The sequence below is a fragment of the Ochlerotatus camptorhynchus genome, unplaced genomic scaffold (genome assembly GCF_037179485.1).
Source record: "Ochlerotatus camptorhynchus isolate MF236.1 unplaced genomic scaffold, CSIRO-AGI_Acam_v1.1 ptg000349l, whole genome shotgun sequence".
Taxonomy (NCBI): Eukaryota; Metazoa; Arthropoda; class Insecta; order Diptera; family Culicidae; genus Ochlerotatus; species Ochlerotatus camptorhynchus.
Window position 1 is genome coordinate 720,295 of NW_027040837.1, and position 23,263 is coordinate 743,557.

The following is a 23,263-nucleotide window of genomic DNA, read 5'->3' on the forward strand; positions in this document are numbered from 1 at the left end:
AGTGGAGGTGCCTGGCACAGGTGTTTATCCTAGACAAATGGTAAGTTACATATTCGCTGTTATCGTTGTCGTAGGCGCCGTCGTAGTCGCTGTCGTAATCGCCGTCGTAGTAGTAACATAGAGGTAACCCAAGTAACAATTTTGGTTTTATGAGGGTTCTGTAGACCATGATTTAGACTTGTAGAATGCTATAAAACTGCGATAAAACCTGCAATGTTACTTGGGAACTCTAAGACCAGAAGGTCCCGAAGAAACGAGCTCAACTTTTTGGCTCAGCTCTGGTACTATCTTCGATCGCAAGCTAATCGATTCACCCTTCGAAACATAGGAAAATCCACTAACCCCTCATTTTATCTGTTAAACTTTCATAGCGAATCAAAACAAACATAGTGTAGTACTGAAATTAATACTAGAAAGGGGTACGCTAGTCGATTTGCTTGGGACCAATAGGCTAGTCAAGTAGTGAGCCAATTTAAAATCGTTAGTTTCATATTGATTGTTGGTCGTAGGCAGTACCGTTGGTATATTTAAAATTAACCATCAACCGCTGAAAATATGAATTATCGCGTATTTCTGTTGTTCATTAATGGCAAGTGAAATTCGGGAACGTAGTTTCATTTGAATAGCTTGTTTAACCAGCTCTTAAACAATCGTCACGTCGGTCATAGTTTGTTATGATTGCCTGAACCATGCGTAAAGAGAAAATCGAAACATTGAACGTCGCGTGAAACTGGATCTTAATGAAGGCCTAAGTACTCTTTCTTAGCTTTTAGTTTTAGGATTTCAAAGATCGTCGGTTGCAGTGGCTTGCTTACTGAGCAGAAAAACGCGGTCCCAGGTCCTTTCATATTAAAAATGTATGGTAAGATCGCTTGTTTATCTTGTATTTTGCAAAACTTTTCGTTGTCGTCGGTGCCGGGTTTGAATAGTTATAAAAACTTAAGTGACGTTATAATGTGATATGAGGAACTCGGTGGCCTTAGAGCAACCGGTTTTGCTTACTGAGCAGAACATCATGAGTCTAATCTCAAGCCCATCCACATTCAAGATTCGGCAATCGTTTTATTTGTTATCCAGACTACATGGTAATAACAGCAACTCGATGATTAAAAAGGAGCTCGTGTGCCTAGTGGCAAACGTTTTTGCTTACTGAGCAGAAGACCGTGGGTTCTATCCCAAGCTCCTTCGCCATATATGATTGTTAGGACATCAATTCAGCTTATCGTTTATCAAAACGAACCCTGCTGCAAATCCAACCCTTTTATCCAACATTTCAGTGATTTCTCGTGGAAGTGCAGAGGTGTTCTCGGCTTCCATCAAAGCGAGTGTCACGTCAACACATTCGTACCCCTTCCTTTTTTGACCTGTGTTTGGGCGCGGCCGGCGCTGGTATTGCCTAGTTTTAGATCACCAGTTTTTACTCATTGAGGATGATTGCTAGTCCCAAGCATCGTCTATTGGTTCTCTGTGTAATTACAGCTGGTCTGGCAATAACAGAGTAGCAACCGTGGGCGGTCAATCATGCTCATGCTCATGCTCATAGGGGCGCGCCTTTGGAGGGTGTTTCAACACTCCGAAGGGTATAAATAGCGGGAGCTTTCAATTAGAGTCGGATCCTTGCGATAAATCCAAGAATGACAACTGTAAAAAAATCGAATACTTCATAATTTATCAATAGTGATGGAGTAATACGACATGCACTAAACTAAGGACACGAGATATACTACAATAGATCAAATTACTGGTAGCAGTGGTGTTAGGTCCCGATAAAAAAAAAAGAGTTTTATTCATCCGCTCTACTTGCCCATTTGCTCATAGAGTTTGTGAAGCAGTTTTTAAGTGTTCAATTTCAGGCATATTTATAAAATCTGCAAACTCTTTGAAAGTGTAGCAAGCACCTCTATCAGCTACAATTCGGCAAGGTTTAGTATAAAAATTCATATAACTTTTCAAATTGGAAAGTACTTCGTGTGAGTTTGTTGTTTTAGGATGTGCTTTTGTAAATTTTGTAAATGCATCCACTATCACTAAACTATACTTGAAGCGATTGGAAGAAGGTATTTTTATCGGTCCGTAATGGTCTAAATGTGTAACCATTTTAGTTTATTTGCTTTATAATAAATTTTTACAAAGCCTTCTTTTTTATTTACTGGACTATACACAGAAAAAAATTCTGAATTTTAACTATCGCGTAAAATCTCCCCTCGTCTAATTTTGTGTTACAGTTGGCATAAACAACGAAATCGTTTACAAGCTTGCATACAATATTGCTAATTTAAGCGATATTGCGCTTAAATTTACACGAAATATTGTGTAAATTTATGCCAAATCTAGCGTTAATTTTATGTGCGCTATATCTCGCAGAAAATTACATAAATTTTTCAAACGGTGTAAAATATGCATGTTTAACATTTTTTTTTTTATGATTTCTGATATATTTGCGCACACAATTAAACCAATAATATTTTTAATTTAATTTTTTTTTCACTTCCTATATGTCCAGAAATATCACGAACTATCATTTTAATTTTAATTTAATTTTCTTGTGCTATTAAAATAATTATTTCAATTTCTTATTCACAAAGAACGTGAACAGTTTCACTTACCGAATTATTTTTAATATTAATCTTATCAAATTTATTTTTCATACTGTTTCTTACTTTAAATTATATGCATCTAAATACAATCTACATATTTTGGCATTAATATCCTTTTTAGATAAAGTTTGATCAAAGCATTACAGTCCGTAAATTTTTTGAAATATGTATGAAATCTTTTAATTACATATAAAATCTTTTAATTGCATATACCACTGCAGCACTGCAAGAGTTTCTAGTTCAAAACTGTGTAATTTTGACTCAAACTCATCAGTTTTTCTACTGAAATAACTTACAGGATGAAAACTTGCTTGCTTCACAATGTAGCTATGTTTCAACGTTAGGATCATAAAGTACTAATATTGGACTAGAAATCAATTTGTTCTTTAGAGTTGGAAAATATTTCATATGATCTTCATTAGAAACAAATTTTGGAATATTTTTTTAAAAGGCCATACAATGGTCTCAATTGTAGCAAAATTTTGCACAAATTTCCTGAAATAACTAGCTAAACCTAAAAATCTTTCTACATCTTTACAAGATTTTGTAAAACAGCAAAAAAGGTTATCTTCCATTTAATTCCACTTAATTAATTTTGGTATCCATGACTACGTATGTGTTTGGTTTTGATAAGTTCTTTAGTGGGAATGACACTGATGAAGACTGCACATTGTAGTCGAAATACGTATGTGTCATGGATACCAAAACTAATTAAGAGGAATTAAATGGAAAATAACCTTTTTTGCTGTTTTATTTGAGCATTCCGCTAACAACTCAATTTCATTACTTCAAGATTTTGTAGTCAAAAAATTATGTATACTTTCCACATGCGATTTATTTGATTCATTTTCTGCCAGATTTATTAATTGTATAGCCCAAATAATCTATTTCACCAACCAGAAAACGACTTGTTTCTAAATTGATGTCAAATAAATTTTTATTTAAAATATCAAATACGTTTTCTAAAGTTTTCAAATGTTCCTCGAAAGATACACTAGAAATTGAAATATCATCAATATAAACAACAATTTTACCATCTTCAATCAAACATTTAAACATTTTGTTAATACATCTTTTAAACACAGCTGGAGCATTACACAATTAATTCAATTTGTTCGTTATATTGCTTTACAACCTGTTATGTTTCTGGAATGCACTAGGCGTTGATTTCACTGACTATCGCTTGATAGCTGTGCCTGAAAATAATAAATTTCAATATGTGCCTCCCTTAGATCAGCCGGTTAATCTAAGGGAGGCACATATTGAAATTTATTATTTTCATTGTATTGTTCTACATTTTAGATTACTATTTTCAATTTTATTTTATTTTAAACCATTTTATTAATTTCACTTGAACAGCATATATCCTCATGGACTAACCAACGTTGAACTTCAAGTAAAATAAAAATAATCCATCCATTAAAAAAAAAAAAATAATAATAAATAAAACGCAGAACGTACTTGAAACATTGGATTCATCAATAACAATTATTCATGTTATTTCAGCTCTTCGTAGAAGAAATTCTGAGAACCACTGTATCGTTTTGCTATGGAATGGCTGTATATATAAATATATAAATACAAAAAAATAATTAATTAATTAACTTTCTACAGGATCAACTTAATCAATATTAACCGGATTATTTAAATTTTTAAATTATATTGCATTACTCATCCAAATTAAAATGAAGCTTATGAAGCAGAGCAAGCAACAAGAATACATAAGATTATATACATATATTTATTTTACAGGTTATTTCTCGTCATGCATGACATCATTTAAATGAGATTGGATTCCCTTTTTATTTTTAGTCCTGTTAATTATACATCATATTTTTTGTCATTCTTGAAAAATATCAAGTAGGTATCATTCGAGCAAAAAATATTTATTTGCATAATATAACCTAGACATTTCAGTGTTACATCCACCTTATATTGGGAGCTGAGGAGACATATAGCTGCATCTTATTGTATGTAAAATATTTATTATTTTCATTGCAGAATATCAGTTTTTTATCCATGAACTGGACGATGGTATGATTGACAGCCGGAGTCTAGGAGGGAATAAACACCATAATTTTTTATCCTACCGATTCGATTGTGGTGGTGTGAATTCTACTCCAACAGTTTCAGTGAGATTGACGCGCCCTTCTTAACAAACCATCCTGTAGGAAGCTTAATAAGTATTGCTAATTGCGTTATTCGATTTGTTGGATCGTATCGTTGGAAGGAGATTCCCAAATTCCCGTGGATTTCGCGTAAGTGCGTCTGCTTACGGGTCTACCGCTCCGTTTTTGGCCCTTCATATAGCGATATTATGAATTCAGATCGGTAGCTCAAATTGATCTTGCTATTAAGTGGAGCTGCGTACAAGACAAGACCTTCGAAGGGATGGTTGTTACCTTACATACATACATACATACATACATACATACAATAAATGGTGAAGGTAAATCATCTCTTATAGCATTCTTTTTAAATTTCTGAAAAAATAATGGTATTTAAATCAGTAGCTATGAGGGCACCATCGTTCTGCATGATTCCTTATAATATTGCATGTTTAGTTAATGTTTAGGAAATTTTTGAATTCTTATATTTGAAAATATCGATATGGCTTCCAAGTGCATTTCTAGTAATTGTTCTTATTATATTTGGGTTCCGATTCAGATGCTTTAACCCTTGTGTGAAAAGAGTTTTCGGCAGAAACACCAAAAAAGTATAGATACTATAGATTCCATAGATAAGCGGAGGCACAAAAAGTTGTTTCGGCAACCATGAAAAATAAATGATCTTTCTGGTATCCGTGAAAAAAGTTCATGCCATCATAGAGCTCTTCGTTGTTTTGTTTCGTGCGCAAAAGTTTAAAATGAAGTGCAAAGCAAATCTTTGCAACAATGCGCCTTGACACCAGTCCCGAAGTGACGTTTCTTCACTCACATTTTGACAGTTCATTATGGGGTTTTGCCTTGGAGTGAGAGAATAAGAAAAATTCCGCCATGTTTCACACATAGACTGACAGTTACATATGAGATTTCTCCATAGGAGTAAAGAGTTACAGAGCTCTCGTCAATGCCAATGAACCGAGGAATGGTTTGCTTTATCTTTCGTTCTTCCCTTGTGTGCGAAATAAATCGAAATGTGGAGTGTGGAAAGCGTTTTGTGCTCATAATATTACAATACTCCCCCCTTAAAACAACACCATGATGACGTCATGCTCGTTTGGCTACACGAACTGACAGTTCGTTTGGCTACATTATACTCTGCCTCCGCTTATCTATGGAATCTATAGTATCTATACAAAAAAGATATCTTAAATGCACAGTTGCACCTAAATTTAGACAATTTCATTCAAAATCTCTGGTAATTTTGCGAAAAACCCTACATTCTACCGCAGTTTTTTTTTTAATGATCCGGATTCACTGACACTTAGTTTAGTAAAACATGATACTTGAATGGTAATGACATATCGTTGCAATCCTATGATCGTTTGTTTGGATGTTGATATTTTTTTGTTAGGAAAAACACATCAAGGCAATCATTGGAGTCTCATGATGATATAATTTTAAGATTTTTCATGATGTCTATCACCGACCATGTTATACGCAGTGCTGCAAAATCTCGACAGTACACGGTGATATTGACAATTCTGCTTTGGTCACTCATTTTAGCTAAGAGTCATAGTCTAGGCAAACCATGTCAATTGTCAATCACAATGGTGTCAGTGACGAACATGTGCAGATTTGTTTATTAGCTAAATTTGTAACGAAATTAAATGACTTGAGTAAAATAATTACATGGATCCATTTTAGTGAGCAAGTATCTACGTCCTGAGCTACTTGGATAACAATAATGTGACACAGAATGTACTAAATTACACTTTTTGTTACCAGGTGAATCTTTGTCATTGGCGAAAAAGTGAATGAGATTTTGACGAAGGTTTTTTTGAGGATCAAGTCTGTCAGTGACTATGTGACGAACAATTTTGTCAATATCGTGCGAAAGTCTGTCAATGACAATGACAAATCTCAGCACTGGTTATACGTGACCATTATAAGTGAAACGCTTTGTAATCAATTTTACCACGGTGATCAAATTTCCCCCGGATTACGGTACTTCTTGAACAACCTACAGTCTTGAAAGAACATTGAATTATTAATCAATTGGAGATCCTCAGAGCTTGATCAACCTGAAGTCTTGGAAAAATATCCAGAGCGCTTTACTAATATCTTTGTCTATATGGCGATCTTTTGAATATTTCCTGCTGTCTAGGAAGGATGTCTGAAAGAATATCCTGTAACTTACGTAACGTTTCCTGAACATCTACAAAACTCCCTTACTTCTTCTCCTTTTTATTCGCATTTCAAGCTTATTGCTTAGAATTTGTGTATTGTATGATAAGCACAAGATCTATATGCCCAGGGAAGTCGAGAAAATTTCCAACCCGAAAGATTCCCTTGATCGGATCGGGAATCGAACCCGCCACCTCCAGCTTGGTAATACCGTGCCTTTACGGACTAGGCTATGAGGCCCCCACAAAACTCCCTTAAGTTTTACTGAATTTCCTAAACTTCTACGAAGTTCACTGAATTTATTCCAAATTCCATATTTTGTCAATCTCTCTTAGTTCTGCGAAGATCTCTGAACATCTTTGCACTTCCGGAAAGACACCTATCTACAAATATTCTTAAACATCTGGAAAGTTCCTTAACATTTCAGATAAGTTACATTTCACGAAGTTCCCAAAACCCCCAAGAAGTTCATGGAGCTTTTTCGAATTAAGATCTCTGACAAATTGCAACGAAGTTCCCTATACTGAAGTGAGGATCCCGCAGTTCCTAGAAGTTTATTGAACTATTTTTAGATCTTCTACAAAATTCCCTGAACTTTTCAAAATTCCTTACACATAATTAGCAAAACTTCTACAAAGTTTGCTGTACTTCTACGCAGGCATGACAAATCAGTTACATTCATTTCGTGCATTCATTTACATTCATTTGCCTCTTACTTTTTCCATCAACAGAATTCCGTTAAATGATGTATGAAACTTTTTTTTAAACTTTATTTGTACAGGCTCAATCGAATAAACTTTACAGAGCCGAGTTATCCTTTGCGTTATAGGAACTGGACCGAGTACTCGCGGTTGTCTCGAGGTTAGTGGAGATTTACAATTTTTTGGATGGGAAAAGGGAAGAAGGAGGTTTGAAATGTGGTTTACGATACAACTATTTAATTAATCCTAAAGCATGAAATTATTTCTATTCATCTTGAAAACAAACATTAAAAAAAAACCCACACGTACAAAATACAAACTAAACACAAGGTTAATCAAACTTACAATCTAAGGTTAATATCCTTAAAGTAAACATATATGAGTTTCATAAACTCCAGATCGCGTCTAGCCAAAATATCCCGAACTGGAACATTAGGTTGTCTACCTCGAGCCCGAAGGGAATCATAAAAATGTGATCTGACTTCACGATACTCCGCACAAGACCTGGTAACCTTGTCCACATTCACAGAGATTGCTGTCTCCTAACCCCACACGGAACAAGTGAGCGTTTAGACAATAGTGATTGGACATGAGACGAGACATCACGCGTATGAAGTCTCGACCCAAGTCCAACCCTTTGAACCATGCAAACTTCGACACCTTAGGGATAATTGAATGTAGCCATCGTCCCAAGCTCCCTTCACTCCATTGATGTTGCCAGCTAACGAGCGACTGCTGACGATAAATAGAGAAAAATTCACTATAGGCGATTTGTTGATCATAAATGTCGCCTTCCATAGCACCCACCTTCGCAAGTGAATACGCTTTCTCATTGCCCAAAATTGAGCAATGCGAAGGGACCCACGCGAAGGTGATGATGAAAGAGCGCACGGTTAAAGCACTAAGCAGTTCTCGTATTTTCAAGAGAAAATACGAGAAGTGCTTTACCGGCCTAATGGAACGGATAGCCTCGACAGAACTGAGACTATCCGTAAAAATAAAGTAGTGGTGCGGAAGAAGTGAAGCAATAGTTTCCAAAGTGTAGTGAATTGCTGCCAGTTCAGCCACATACACAGAACAAGGAGCTTCAAGTTTTCGAGAAGCGCTATGAAATTCATTAAATACACCAAAACCAGCGAAATCCTCTATTAGAGATCCATCTGTGAAAAACGTTCTTGCAGAATCAACATGGCCAAACTTTGCAGCGTATAATGACGGAGCAATCATAGGACGATGATGCTCTGGAATTCCGCGGATTTCCTGCGTCATAGATAAATCAAAATTCACTGAATTGCCGGAGAAGACTACACGATTGGGAATATTTCTTGAAGGGCTGACATCCTGTGTTAAATATAGTACAAAGTTATAAAACATGTTTGAGGATTTAGCTCCAGAAGCTTCTCAAAATTTTCGATCACCAGTGGGTTCATTACTTCGCAACGGGTGAGGAGCCTTAGAGATAACTCTGAAAAACGGACGGATAGTGGCAACATGCCCGCCAGCACTTCGAGACTCATAGTATGAGTCGAGTGCATGCATCCTAACGCGATACGCAGACAACGATACTGGATCCGTTCCAGCTTGATGATGTGCGTTTTAGCTGCCGACTGGAAACAAAAACTACCATATTCTAGAACCGATAAAATCGTTGTCCGGTACAACGTCAGAAGATCTTGTGGATGGGCTCTCCACCACGTTCCGGTAATTGATCGAAGGAAATTGATCCTTAGTTGGCATTTTCGTCTCAGATACTCAATGTGGGATCTCCAGGTGCATTTGGAATCGAACCAGACCCCGAGATATTTAAAAGACATGGAATGAGTGATCGGTTTACCCAAAAGTTGAAGCTTCGGTTGTGATGGGCTATGCTTCCTAGAAAAAACGACCAACTCAGTTTTCTCCGTGGAGAATTCGATACCTAGCTGAATAGCCCAAGTAGACAAATTGTCCAAGGTATCCTGTAAGGGTCCTTGCAGGTCAACCTCTTTTGGCCCTGTGATAGACACTACGCCGTCATCTGCAAGTTGTCTCAACGTGCAATTGTCACTAAGACAGACATCAATTTCTCTAACGTAGAAATTGTACAAAAGGGGGCTTAAACATGAGCCTTGGGGGACACCCATGTAGCTAAATCGAAAAGCTGTAGAGTTTCCATGAAAAAAGCTCATATGAAGCAAATTGTACAAAAAATTATTCATTAATGGAGATAATCCACAAGCGTGGAGTTTCTCTGAAAGAACTTCAACGGATACTGAATCAAAAGCCCCCTTGATATCCAAGAACACAGAAGCCATTTGCTCTTTCTTAGCAAATGCTAACTGAATTTCCGAGGAAATCAACGCAAGACAGTCGTTCGTTCCCTTACCCCTACGGAAACCAAATTGAGTATCTGAAAGAAGGTGGTTCGTCTCAACCCATTTGTGATCCGACGCGGGTTTATCAGGCTTTTTAATGGCTATCACCCTTACTCGTCTCCAATCGTCGGGAACAATATTGAGCTCCAAGAACTGATTGTACAAGTTCAACATGCGCCTCTTAGCGACGTCTGGGAGGTTTTTCAGCAAGTTGAACTTGATTCTATCAGATCCCGGGGCAGAATTGCCACACGAAAGAAGAGCGAGTGAAAGTTCCACCATTGAAAAAGGCTGACTGATTTCGTCTACCGAATTCGCGGTTTCGCGAGGAATCAACTGCGACGGCACGGAATCCGGACACACTTTTCGCGCGAATTTAAGAATCCATTGATCCGAGCATTCCTCGCTTTCCTTGTTAGTAGACCGGTTACGCATTCTTCGCGCCGTACTCCAAAGCATATTCTTAGACGTTTCGCGCGACAATCCGTCTACAAACTGCCGCCAGTAACCCCGTTTTTTGGCCTTGATGAGGCTCTTGAGTTCACGTTCAAGAGATGTGTATGCGTCGAAATGCTCGCGTGTTCCGCGTTTCCGAAAAAGCTTAAACGCGTCGGACTTTTTACGGTAAACCTCCGTGCATTGTTGATCCCACCAGAGCGATGGTGTTTTCTTACGGATTGACGATCGCGGCACCGGTCGTGTTTGAGCTTGAAGTGCGCTGTCGACGATGAGATTAGAGAGGAAATTATATTCCTCCAACGGCGGAAGCTGTTCCACTGACGATATTGTATCGTCTATCGCGGATTGGAACTTAGTCCAATCGATGTTACGGGTTAGATCATACGCGACGTTAAAGGATTCTGACGAGTTGAACCCACTGGCAATCGAAATTTTGATCGGCAGATGACCACTACCGTGCGGATCCTGGATTACATGCCAAGTGCAATCCAACGATAGTGAATTGGAGCAAAAGGTGAGGTCTAATCTGCTACCATTCGAGGATGGACCAGCCAAACGTGTTACTTCTCCATTGTTAAGTATTGTCATGTTGAAGTTGTCGCAGAGATCATAAATCAAAGTAGAACGGTTATCATCGTACAGCTCTCCCCAGCCTGTACCGTGGGAGTTAAAATCTCCCATGATCAACCATGGAGCGGGAAGTACCGCACATATGTCGAAAAGTTGTTTGCGATTAACAGAGACTCTAGGAGCAATATATACAGAAGCAATACAAAAGCCCTTACCTTTAATGGTAGCCTGACATGCGACAACTTCAATACCGGGGAATTCGGGAAGATTCACTCTATAGAAGGAATGGCACTTTTTGATCCCCAAAAGTACCCCTCCTCCACGTGAATCCTCACGATCCAATCGAATAATGTTAAAATCATAAAAAGGGAGATCAATTTCTGAAGAGAGCCATGTTTCACAGAGGGCAAATGCACCGCAATTATTGTTATGGACTAAATACTTGAACGAATCTAATTTCGGAATAAGACTTCGACAATTTCACTGTAGAACAGTGATCAAATCCCCGACCTCGTTTGGAAAATTATCCATCGAAGGAGATGATAGCTGCAAGAAGGGGCCATTTTGAAGTCAATTGCTTCAAGAAGGATTTCACAGTGGGAAGCAATGTGAGGACAATGCTTTTCAGAGGATCAGAAATGTTGAGGTATTTGAGAATACCGTCCACAATGTCATCAAATGAGAACAGCCCAGATGAAGAAGGGGTTTCTGTTCTTAAAATTGGGGCATCAGGGGTTTTGGATGTCCCCGGAAGAGGTGGAAAATCCTGGGTATAGTCAGTTCTGCGGAATCCAGGAGGAGTAGAAGTCTTCTTTTTTCCACCACTCCTTCATTTGGGCAAGCTGATTTGGGGTTCTTTATTTGCAACAATCCGCGAACGGATGCGCTTTCGTTTCCGTGCAGAACCTTCCGGAAAACTGAAAGAAGTTCCCTTCTCAGCCAAGTCAGAGTCAGTCTCGTCATCTGACAAAAGAGAAAAGGGATTTTTGTCATTGGTCGATGGCGTGGCTGTCTTAAGCATTTCTGCAAAAGACCGCCTGGAACGTTCCTTAAGGGAGCGTTTCATTTTGTCCCCGAGCTGTTTGTACGCCGGGCACGACGAGAGAGCATGAGGAGGAGTTCCGTTGCAGTACACGCATTTTGGTGCAGTAGCTGCGCAGGCGCCATCCTCATGCTTCTCCCCGCATGTGGAGCAGCGTGCCTTGTTGCCGCAGTGGGAGGCCGTATGTCCCAACCGCTTACAATTCTGGTAGTTCATGACCCGAGGTACAAACAACCGCACAGGAAGACGAAGTTTTCCCAGCTCGATGTATTGAGGAAGGGCAGATCCAGAAAAGGTCACCCGAAACGAGCTGAGCGATACTGACTTCATTCTATGAACGGCCAGTATCTTTACCGGAGGAAGCAAGGGGTTTTTGAATCGGCCAACCGCTTGCTTCTCCAGTATCTCGGGGTTCAGACTCACCTCAGTGACCACGCCTTCGATCTCCACATCAGAGGCTGGAATGACGCGCTTGACATAGATGGTCCACAGCAACTCACGAAGAGCTACTGATTCCGATCAATAGCAGTGCGGCTTCTTCTTCCTTCTATGGATGCTCATGTGGGCTGCAGTTCGCTGCTTGCAGGCAGTCTTTCGTTGAGTACTGGAGAACAATGTTCAACGCCACGCGCCGAAAGCACTGCTGCTGCTGCAGCTGATGCCGACGACCGGACACCACCACACACGTTGATTGGAACTGAATCCGATCAGCGGTTGAGGCCAGCCTTGATAGCTAGCTGCTTGCGGGGAGCCTTTCGTTGTGTACCGGAGAACACCACGGAGACCGGATGAAATTCAACTTTGAAATTTATGTTAGGGAAATCGCTTTTCGCATGCAATCGGTGATAATTTTAATTTTCATAGCTACAGTTGCACATTTGTGCAATTTTCAATAGTGACATTTTGAAAAATGATAATGTCTTAAATTTAGCAGATGCGTAGGAATATTTCTTATCGATTGATGATAATATTATTGAAATTTGTTCAGGGGAAACTGAGTTATTAACGTTTAAAAACTTTCAGAATGTTGTTACGCATGTTCCATTTTCGATTTTCGCAAAATGTACCCCCATATAGAAATCACTGACGTAGTGCTACGTCAAAAAACACTAAAAGTTCTGGGGATCCTATACTTTTCTAGTAAATCTGTAATAGAATCTTACATATCCCGGTTGAGTGTATGAAAATTTTACATCTCAAATAACCAGCATAGTAGAAAACCACCCTGTCTCAAAATTACCTGTGATTGGACAAATTCCTCCGCCGGCAGGTGTCCCATGCCGCAGTTCCGCAGTACCAGCTCATCCTTGCAGGCGCTCGCAAATTTGTTTACCATTTTTGCGGTTTGGTTCGAATATTTCGTACCTATCTTCTTCTTTTCAAACACCGTTCGCTGTTGCTTACACTTCACTCTTCTGACACTTGAAACACGACTCGCTTCGTGAAATTATTTAATTACTTGCACCCGAACTGCTGCACCACCGTCCACGCATCCAGTGACACATCCAATGTAGTAGGTACAACCGCGCCGATCAGAAAACAGTTGTGTCCGTGATTGTAGGTTCTGTGGAATGGAATGGAAAGAGAGGAAAACCAATGGTGAACAATATTGTATTGAACAGTACCGCTCCATAGTTCATAACAAGTGAGCGATTGTGGTCAGTGGGGGAGCTTTCCAACACGTACGATTGGATGGGCGCTTCCCCATACGTGCCGGAATGGAGATTGATTTATCGTAGTCAGTGGATACATTTTTGAGTATTAATTAACGAAGTTGTGTGGTTTCAGTAATCAAGTGATAATTGGATTTTTAAAAATTTTATTGGTCTGGTTTGATGATAATTGAACACCTTAACCTACAGGACGGCATATCTTGCTCGAAACAAATGATTACTCTGTATGATTTACAAGTAAATTGCATAAGAACTCAGTAGATAAGCGACACCATACTTGATAATAGCTGTATAGTTTTTTATCAGCATGTCATTTCCAACCATTTGATTGTTGCAATTCATTTTGGGGGGTACGCTTAACTCACCGTGTAGGTATGACAATCAATAAAAGCTAATAGCTAGTTCATATAACACACTGTTCCCCTGTGTTCCTTGTGCGCTATTCAGGGAAACAGGTTTCAAAAAGGTATTATGTATTTTGTCCCCTGATCAAAATCAAAATGCTTATAGCCCGCATTAAAATAGGAAAGGGCCTATGTGACAAACGTAAGCAGTGACGCCAATTTCTCATGACTGACTACAAAATCGAATATAGTAACCATCCTCTATAAATATGCCGCTATTGATTTGCGATTTAATCTGCGTGATATCGACGATTAAAGTCATCGTTAAGATTTGCCACAAAGGCCAATTTCACATTTTTGCCTAGATACTGTGCTCTACATACGACGAGAAGACCGTGCTTCGAAGCACCCACCTGCATGAAGTTTTATTACATCCGCTAAACAACACTACAACGTCAAGTAAATCGGAATTTGTCCCACTCACTCGAACGTCTTATCTGTCGTATTTACCTAGATGTATCTATTTGTGCTCCATCATTGCGTTTAGATGGTCGTTTGCCTCTGATTCACATGTGCAGAGTGTATTTTTTTTTTCGTTTACAAACGCGTAGCTGTCAACATTTTCAGAGAGTCATGATTATTGCAACCTAACCATTTAAACCGTATTTCCCTTTGAAGCCATCAGCCCCGCACTGAACAAGGGACCAACCCCAAACATTGCATTAATTAATTAGCCATTAACGTGACCGTTAGACGTAGATCGTACACCTCTGCAGCCCACCAAGCTCAACGTAATCGCCGTCAGTATACTGATGCAATTCTGAGGCGAACGTCGTCCTTGTATGGGATGACCTCCCGTCCTGTACCGTGTGAACTATCCTCTGTGCTTCTTGCTCCGCAATTGATGAGGTCCATAAAATGTTGTGCGTCAGCATGTTTATTTGTTTTGTCCATCGCACATGGCATCGATCGCAAGGCGGCGCAATTTAGTTTCATAGCAGATGGGCTGTAAATTTAATACCTGCGTATATTGTCACCGGGGGAGCGGTTAGAAACTATTCAGCAGGAATTCTGGCATGGGCCCGGGGCATGACGCTAATTACGCGAAACCGAACTTTTTGTCAGTCTCAGGTGCTAAGCTTGTGAGGTACACCGAAAATAGTTTTCATGTAGCTTCCATTGGAAACGCATGTGATTTTTTGTGGGACTCGCAGCTATGTGATCACAGGAAAGCTATGTGAAATTCACATGGATTTCATCCATTAGATATGTGATAAATTTTTTGAGTGTAGGTTTTAAAAACAAACGATCTAACCGACGTTTTTCACAAAACAAGCAGATTCAATTTTGATACCCGATCCAGGTTGCAACTGAATAATAAACAAATTCGTTATTAGTGATCCATAATTGGAACTGTATCATTAGTATCATTCGAGGTCGGATACTCTTCTATATGGTGTATGGGGAAATTTTGCGAAAAGGTAATGCAAATTTTGATCATGGTGAATCGAAATGATGCCACGCCACCTCATTTCTGCGAGTATTATAAGAGAAATTTTTAGTGACGAACAGGAACGAACAAAAAATAAATATCAGGTTTCCGCTCAACAAATTTAGCTTTCATTTCTGTCTTGAGATTGTCGTCATGCGAATAGATGCCTTGTGATTTTATTTGGAAGATGTTTGGGATATAGAAACAACAAAATTATGTACCTCCGTTGAAATGCTGGGTGATTGAAATTGCTGAATTTTCAGTATCATATATGTTTTACCTATAGTCACTGTATTCATAGTCTGATGGCAAACTGGCAACTTTGAATCTTTCAATAATAATCTGGCACCCCGTAAAAATGCTCAAGCTTTACGTTTTACGCAACATAATCATTTTTATCTGTGCAGTATCAACATCAATGTTTACTATTTTCTACGGCATAGGAGGAAATGTGATAAAAAGTCTACCTGTAAGTATAATATTGGTCGTTTACGCATGAATCGCATCCATGAAAAACGTAAAAATAGCATTCAGAAACGAATTGATAAATGAAAAACGGAAAAATAGCATTCCGAAACGCATTGATAAATTACCATCTGAATTGATTTCATTTTGGTTCGATTTCATTATCGTCACGATCACAATACTTCCACCACATTGGTCTTATAAGAAACAATAATGCTCCCACAAGTGACAGGTCAAATTGACGCCCATCATTATCTCCGCCAGACTATGAATATGAGTGCGGCGTTTCTCGAAATGGTTTAAAAAAAAATCTAACGATCAGGACCAACACCAAAGCTTACGTCCTTTAAACAGCTTCGTTCGAAAGGTAAAGTAATAGAATCTAAATTTTTTATCATTAAATTAAATTTTAAAGTAGTAAAACAAGTACATCTTTGATGACTGTCCAAATGTATTCATACCAATGAAAAAGCACGACTAATTCATTGCAATAATCACTAATGATTGCAGACATTCTCAACAAAGAAAACTTAAACAACAAAATAACGGGTCTTAAGGAAAGCAGCAAAAGCATATTCGACCGTTAGACTTGATATTGATCAGTTATTTACTTGATAAGCATTTTAAAGCTTATTTTAAACTTTACAAAATATTGACGGAATCCAGCAATTGTAATCAAATAATGAGAAAGTCACGAACGAGTTCTCATGGACCAAAGGTGCCAATTTGTGAGCGGTGTTGAGAGGATGTAAACAAAGGCAAGAAAATGAATATTTTTCAAACTTGAAAATTGAAAGTAATCGACTCCGCACCACTCATGGTTTTATTGAACGGTTTCTGGGCGATTTTATTTATTTATTTATCACCGTTCTCAGACTGAACCATTTTACTTATAAACTAGTGATTATTACTAATTCTATTTCTAAAACCGTTTTTAAAGGGTGTACACAATTGAGCTGTAACATTTTGGCCTTTGGGTTAATTTTAATGAAATTTTGGTGAGATGGCCTCAGCGTGTATTATATACACTGCGTGAGTTTCATTGCACGGTAAAGTGATTTGCTGTTGAATTTGCACTACTTGCCAAACATTGCAGTTCGATGTGCAAATCCCTTGGAAGAGATCATATCGAAGCACGATGAAATCAACAGCAAATCACTTCATTATAGATTGTATTGCACATCGTTGTTGATGTGCTGTGCTTCAAACTCGAAATGTCAACCATACTGATATTAACGATCTATCACAAATTTATCCTTGGATTTATATTTGCTGAAAATAGGATTTGTTAAATATATAGCTTTGTTCATACTGCAAGCCTTGTTATATGTTATTCAGAATATGACCATAGCATATAACTACCCAGATCACATGTTTCCAAGTGATATTGAACAACATTGCCAGGCTTGTAGTAGAACAACGAGACATTGAGCAATAAATTTGCTAAGTTTGACACTGTTTTGTAATCGAAATTATCTGAGTAATACGAAAAATCAATACGAAACTAACGATTTTAAATTGGCTCACTACTTGACCGGCCTATTGGTCCCAAGCAAACGATTAACGTACCCCATTATAGTCAACATTCTAGTACTACACAATGTTTGTTTTGATTAGCTATGAAAGTTTGACAGATAAAATGAGGGGTTAGTAGATTTTCTTATGTTTCGAGGGGTGAATCGATTAGAGAAGAGAGTACCAGAGCTGAGCCAAAAAGTTGAGCACGTTTCTTCGGGACCTTCTAGCCTTAGAGTTACCTCTATGTAATACACTATTATTGACTACAGCAACAATTTCGTATTACTCACGCTCTAGAACGCAAATTATTTCGGGGGTGAGATGGAGAATTATCGCTTCTCTCGCTTGACTTAATTTTTGTTGACTTGCCATCTTCACGAGTAATGTTGGTCATGTGCGTTTTTGACATTACATTCCAAAAGCAAAACTAATCAAATTCAATGGATGAAAACATTGCTGCCAATTCAAATTGAAATCATTTTGATTGAAAGGGGTTATACCATAGAGGTTATATAGTACACATTTTTCAACGACAAATCACTTGGTTTCAAAACGCAAATAACATGAAAATCAATGATAAATCACTTCGATTCGTAGTGCCGCATAACAGACTGAGTCAAGTGCAAGAGCATTTGGATTGGATGTGACAACTTTTTACCGTGTGTGAAATTGGTTTCGAAGGAACAGCGTGTGTGCGAGAAAAATTTGCACACTAACCTCAACAACCCACATCATTCGCACCGAGCCATCGGAAATATGTTGGGAATCCAACAATCTTCTGTTCATCGTGTCATAATACGTTTAAAAGAACGTTTAACTGTCAATCGGAAGTAAGTCAGTGCCAGAAAAAGTGTACCGCGATTAGTTGCTGCCTTCAAACGTAAGCCCAACTAGTATTCCCTTCGGGATGTCGCGAAAAAACTGTACCTGACAAAAAGTTTCGTGCAGAAAGCCAAGAATCGAGCAGGACTACGATCATTCAAGGTTCACCAAACCAACATGAACGAAAGAATAGGACAGCTAGAGCACGGGCACGTAAGCTGTACACACACTGTTGACAAAACTCACTGCTGTATCATGGACGATGAAACATATGTAAAAGCGGACTTCAAACAAATTCCGGGAAACTAGCATGTGACTGCAATAGACAAGTTCGATGTTTCGGAGTCCCTCAGGAAACAGCAAGTGTCGAAGTTCCCTAAAAAATTCATGATTTGGCAGGCGATTTGTCCGTGCGAAAAACAAAGCAATCCTTTCGTAACAACTACAACCATAAATGACCAAGTCTACATGAATGAGTGCCTGAAGAAACGACTGCTACCGTTTCTCAAACCACACTACGTTCCTACTTGTCACTACTCCACGGAAGTTTTGGAGTGGTACAAGACAAATGGGGTCAAACACATAGGAGTTGCGGCCGATCGAAAGATACTGGGCTATAATGAAGCACGAACTCCGTAAGCATCCGAAAGTTGTCACTACGGAGCAGGAAATGTTCAAATCATGGTTGAAAGCAGAAAAAAATGTCGATTCAACCATTGTACAAAACCCTATCGGTGGAATTATGAACAAAATTTATTTAGATTTGGTGAAAAAATAGAGTAAAATAAAGATACGTAAACCAAGTTTATGTACAGTATTACATTCTCTAAAAATTTCATGACAATCGGTTGAGAGACTTATTTTTGGCGAGTACTTCTTAGTGATAAAATTTAACTGTGGACACCCTTTAGTCAAGTTAAAATCAAATTTGTCACATACAACACTGAACAAGCGAAGACACAAGTCGAAAGGGTTGCTGTAGCCGTAGTTTATTCAGTGGTATGGGACTGCTATAGAGATTTTCACGTCCGGTTGTATTGGTGTGATATGTGAGAGCGTGTTAGTGAATATCCGAAAATACATAACAAATCGATGTCAAACTCATTTTGACAGATCTACTTTCATACATTTTTTATGTTAGCCAGAGGAAAATAATAGACAACTTTACACTGCGTTGCCCCCGCTAGTATGCGTGAGTTAAACGTCACTAATCTCTATTAAAGTATTAACTGGTGTCCACTAAAAACTGAGATGATTCCAATACTGTTTTCGAGATACAGCTAAAAAAAGAAAATTTACTTTAAAAAAGTTTGTTTACTAAAATACAAATATCTCCGGTTGTAATGAGACTACATCAATTATTTAAACGCCAAATTAAAGGTCAGAAAATTTAACTATACATTAAATGTCAGTGAGATTAGTGGTATTGTTGCTAGTTAATGGTTTGTTAATTTTTATGTATTTTTCATTTTTCCCAGAAAAAAATAATTTCTGCTATTTTTTAAGCAGTGTAAATAACAATGTTTTTAGTGGCTGTACCACAAATCTCATTGAAAAATGATGTTCAAATAATCGAAAGAAAATTTCATCACTTTTAGTGATTGTTTCATTACAATCGATGATATTTGTATTTTAGTAAAAACATTTTTTCAAAGTTGTTTAGCTATATCTCGAAAACTATCCGACTGATATTTTTTTGGACTACATTTTTTGATTCAGCGCATAATTTTACACGGGAAATGACCATCAGTGTACAAAGTTCAAATATACTGTGAACAAGATTAATTATATGTACAATCTTTAGTTTAAATTTTGCCCTTTTGCTTGCATACATCAATATTGCAAATTCACCGCTAAGTTTGTGGTAGAAAACAAATCAAGTTAATCGATTCTTTGATCGACAAATGGACATACACGCAAACCAAAAATATATAACATTAAAGCAAAGACAACAAATCAAGAAGACTGGCAACTTTGCCAGAACCCAAGCGACAGATACAGTAGCGCTCCGCTTGAGTGAAGGTGGAAGCAACGCAAATAAAAATGAGCAAATACACAAACCCTTCGTCTGAGGATGTAATCTTTGCTATCAAATTCGTTCGAAGCATTTACCTTTGAGCGGCAGATGACGCGATTGTACCTGTCTCATAGCGTTCGTATGAGAAAATGGAAGAGTTCCCAGTTTTCTTGATTTGTTGTCTTCGATTAAAGTCAACATCTTGCAGACGATGCCATGATTTTATTTTATTTTTTTTTTATTTTGTGGGCTGTCGACGCTTTTGACTATACCAGGAAGCTTTTGATTTATATCATTGTAGAACGAAGCTCACACTTGCCTCGATTATCTCCAATTCACGAAAAAGCATACAAAATCAAATTATCGTACTAGGAGCGCTTCTTATTCGCTTTTAGCCTATCCATGTTTCGAAGCATAGAGAAAGCAGTGTAGAAATTACAGGTCTGATAATCGCAACGTTCGAGGTTCGAGTCCATTCGGCAATCTATTTTCCATTTTGTGCGGTATAATTCATTTCACTCACTAATATACTCAACATTTTTCGGTCTCCAATTTTCTTGCATTATCCCGCAACTCGGTATATCTCATCCTCCATCCATGCGGTCTCTACCAATATCCGATGATTTTTTTTTTCCTTTGGTTTGTTTTTTCCGTCGATCTTGTTTTCCGTGCTGAGCACCAATGCTACCGACGTGCCAGGTAGGCAGCTCCCACACCTGGACCCTACCTATCGACCCATCAACTCATGAACCGGGGACCAACGGCTTTACTTCCCATCCGAAGGAAGGCGTGATCAGAGATGTTATGCCTCATAGAACATCCCGGCGGCGCCGACTGGGATTGAACCCAGGCCTGCTGGAGTGAGAGGTAATCACGCTTTCCACTACACCACCAGCGCCGTTAATATCCGATGATGAATCCCTGATAATTGTTAGCAAATCTTTCATCCGCCGGTTGGGTGTAGAATCTATTCAAAATGGACTCCAGAAATACCTCATGCCTTTGTATTTTCTACTTGCAGGTTATGGTTTGCCCAAATATTATAATTTAACAATATGGTCTTCCATTTTCCCCAAGACACGATTTTCCTCGATACTAGCGCCACCAGCGACTACACGGCGAATGAGAACGACCCAAATTTGAGTTTAGTTATTAGTTATTAAAAATTAATTGTTAAATCAACAATTACTGAAGACGGAATTTTTTTTCCAATATTCAGAAGCACATTTCACATTAGATTTAATCTGTTACCTAAAACTTGGCCACAATATGAGAAAAGCTTCGATCATTTTGTTAATTATTTCACCTTAATGATGGGGAAATTTAAGAGGATTTTGAACAGTTGATTTTCCAAGATCGGATGATACTTGTGAATTTATTTTCATGTTGATTGATGCTTTTTAGTGAGCTTTTGGTTTTTATTGATACCAAATTGATTGCAATGATAACATAAATAGGGGTTGATTATCAATGCTTTCATCATATAACTATTTTGAAACAAATCCATTCTGAAGTGCCTCCAACATATACCCTTCAAAACCTTCTCTACACTGATTCTAGCCTTAATGTGGTTTTGGTGGATGTAATAAAGGCAAAGCTGTCTTGACCAGGGTTTTATGAATATTGTTTTATAGTAGCCTTGTACTTCATGAATCGTAAAATGTTATTTGGGTAGCGCTGATTTCATTGTAGTTCATTCAAGATGTTTTTGATGAATAAAATTATATTCGATGCGACCTTTTTATATTCAACCACGAAAAGTCCTAAAAGTGTAAGACAAATGTATCAGAACTCAAACCATCATTCACCCTCTAGCCATACACGGTAACCGCAAAGTACCCAATAATGACTACAAAGTAAGCATTTTCGAAGGAGACTGGGACTACCCATTAAATGAGTTAACATATTACCCATTTATGAGTATTTGTTATTCAAAAATGAACACTTACTACTTGTTTTTGTAGTTGTAATTACTCATAAATGGGTAAAATTTTACTCATTTAATGGGTAGTCCCAGTTTCCCTCGAAAATGCTTACTTTGTAGTGATTATTGAGTAATTTGCGGTTACCGTGTAGAAGCGTGTTGAGAATTGCAGCTGGAGTTATGTAGTACGCTCATAAAATAAATCACATAACCAGTGGAAAATATCCATGTGAATTTCACATAACTTTCATGTGATCCCATAATTGGAAATTGCACCACTAAATCACATGAACGTTATGTGTCCAATGAAATCTATATGATTTCTCATATAGAATTTCTAATGCTATGTCATATTCAGGTAAAAATCATTGTTTTTGTTTTTGGAAAAATACTATGTGCGTTCCTAATAGAAACTAAGTGAAAACTTTTTTCAGTGTAGTTTAATTTTCGTAAAAGGGCGTGTGCCCTCAGAGGGATGTTTTGAAGCATTACTTTTTAGATTTCTAATTCTTCTTCAGCACGAACCAAACTCAACCCAGCGTTGCCAGATATACCGATTTATCGGTATTTACCCCGAACTAGATACCGATATACAGATAAGGTTCGTCAGAATACCGATTTTTAAGATTTTATACCGTTTTATACCTTTTTTTTAATAATCAAAAATTTTATTGCCTGCCCGAGCTCGAATTTTGGGGAAAATTTTTGGGACAGACTTGTATCTTTTTGAATACTTCATATTTTTTGAGCCTTCAAAATTCTAAAAAATCATCTCTAAAGATGACTTATGCTATGACTATGCTCGACTAATGTTTGCATTTCCTCCTTTTGGTTGGCTACCCATCAATCGAGAAAAAGTCGATGGCTCTTTCCGGTAATTCCTAGGGAATCGAGAAATATTTTTAAACAGTATTTAACTTCCGGACGTTTTTATTCATTTCTTTTTTACTTCTTGAAGCTTCATCCAACTTTCCTTGGAATTTTCATCCACCTTAC

The 23,263-nt window shown here is 38.0% G+C and overlaps 1 protein-coding gene across 1 annotated transcript in view; it reads right to left on the minus strand.

The window, feature by feature from the left end:
• Positions 1–23,263, minus strand: part of LOC135709081 (protein rolling stone-like) — a 102,598-nt gene that overhangs the window by 44,601 nt on the left and 34,734 nt on the right. Inside the window, exon 2 of the mRNA XM_065231275.1 lies at positions 13,253–13,576. Coding sequence (XP_065087347.1) covers positions 13,253–13,348 — 96 coding nt within the window. The 5' untranslated portion in view covers positions 13,349–13,576. The remainder of the gene's footprint in view (positions 1–13,252; positions 13,577–23,263) is intronic.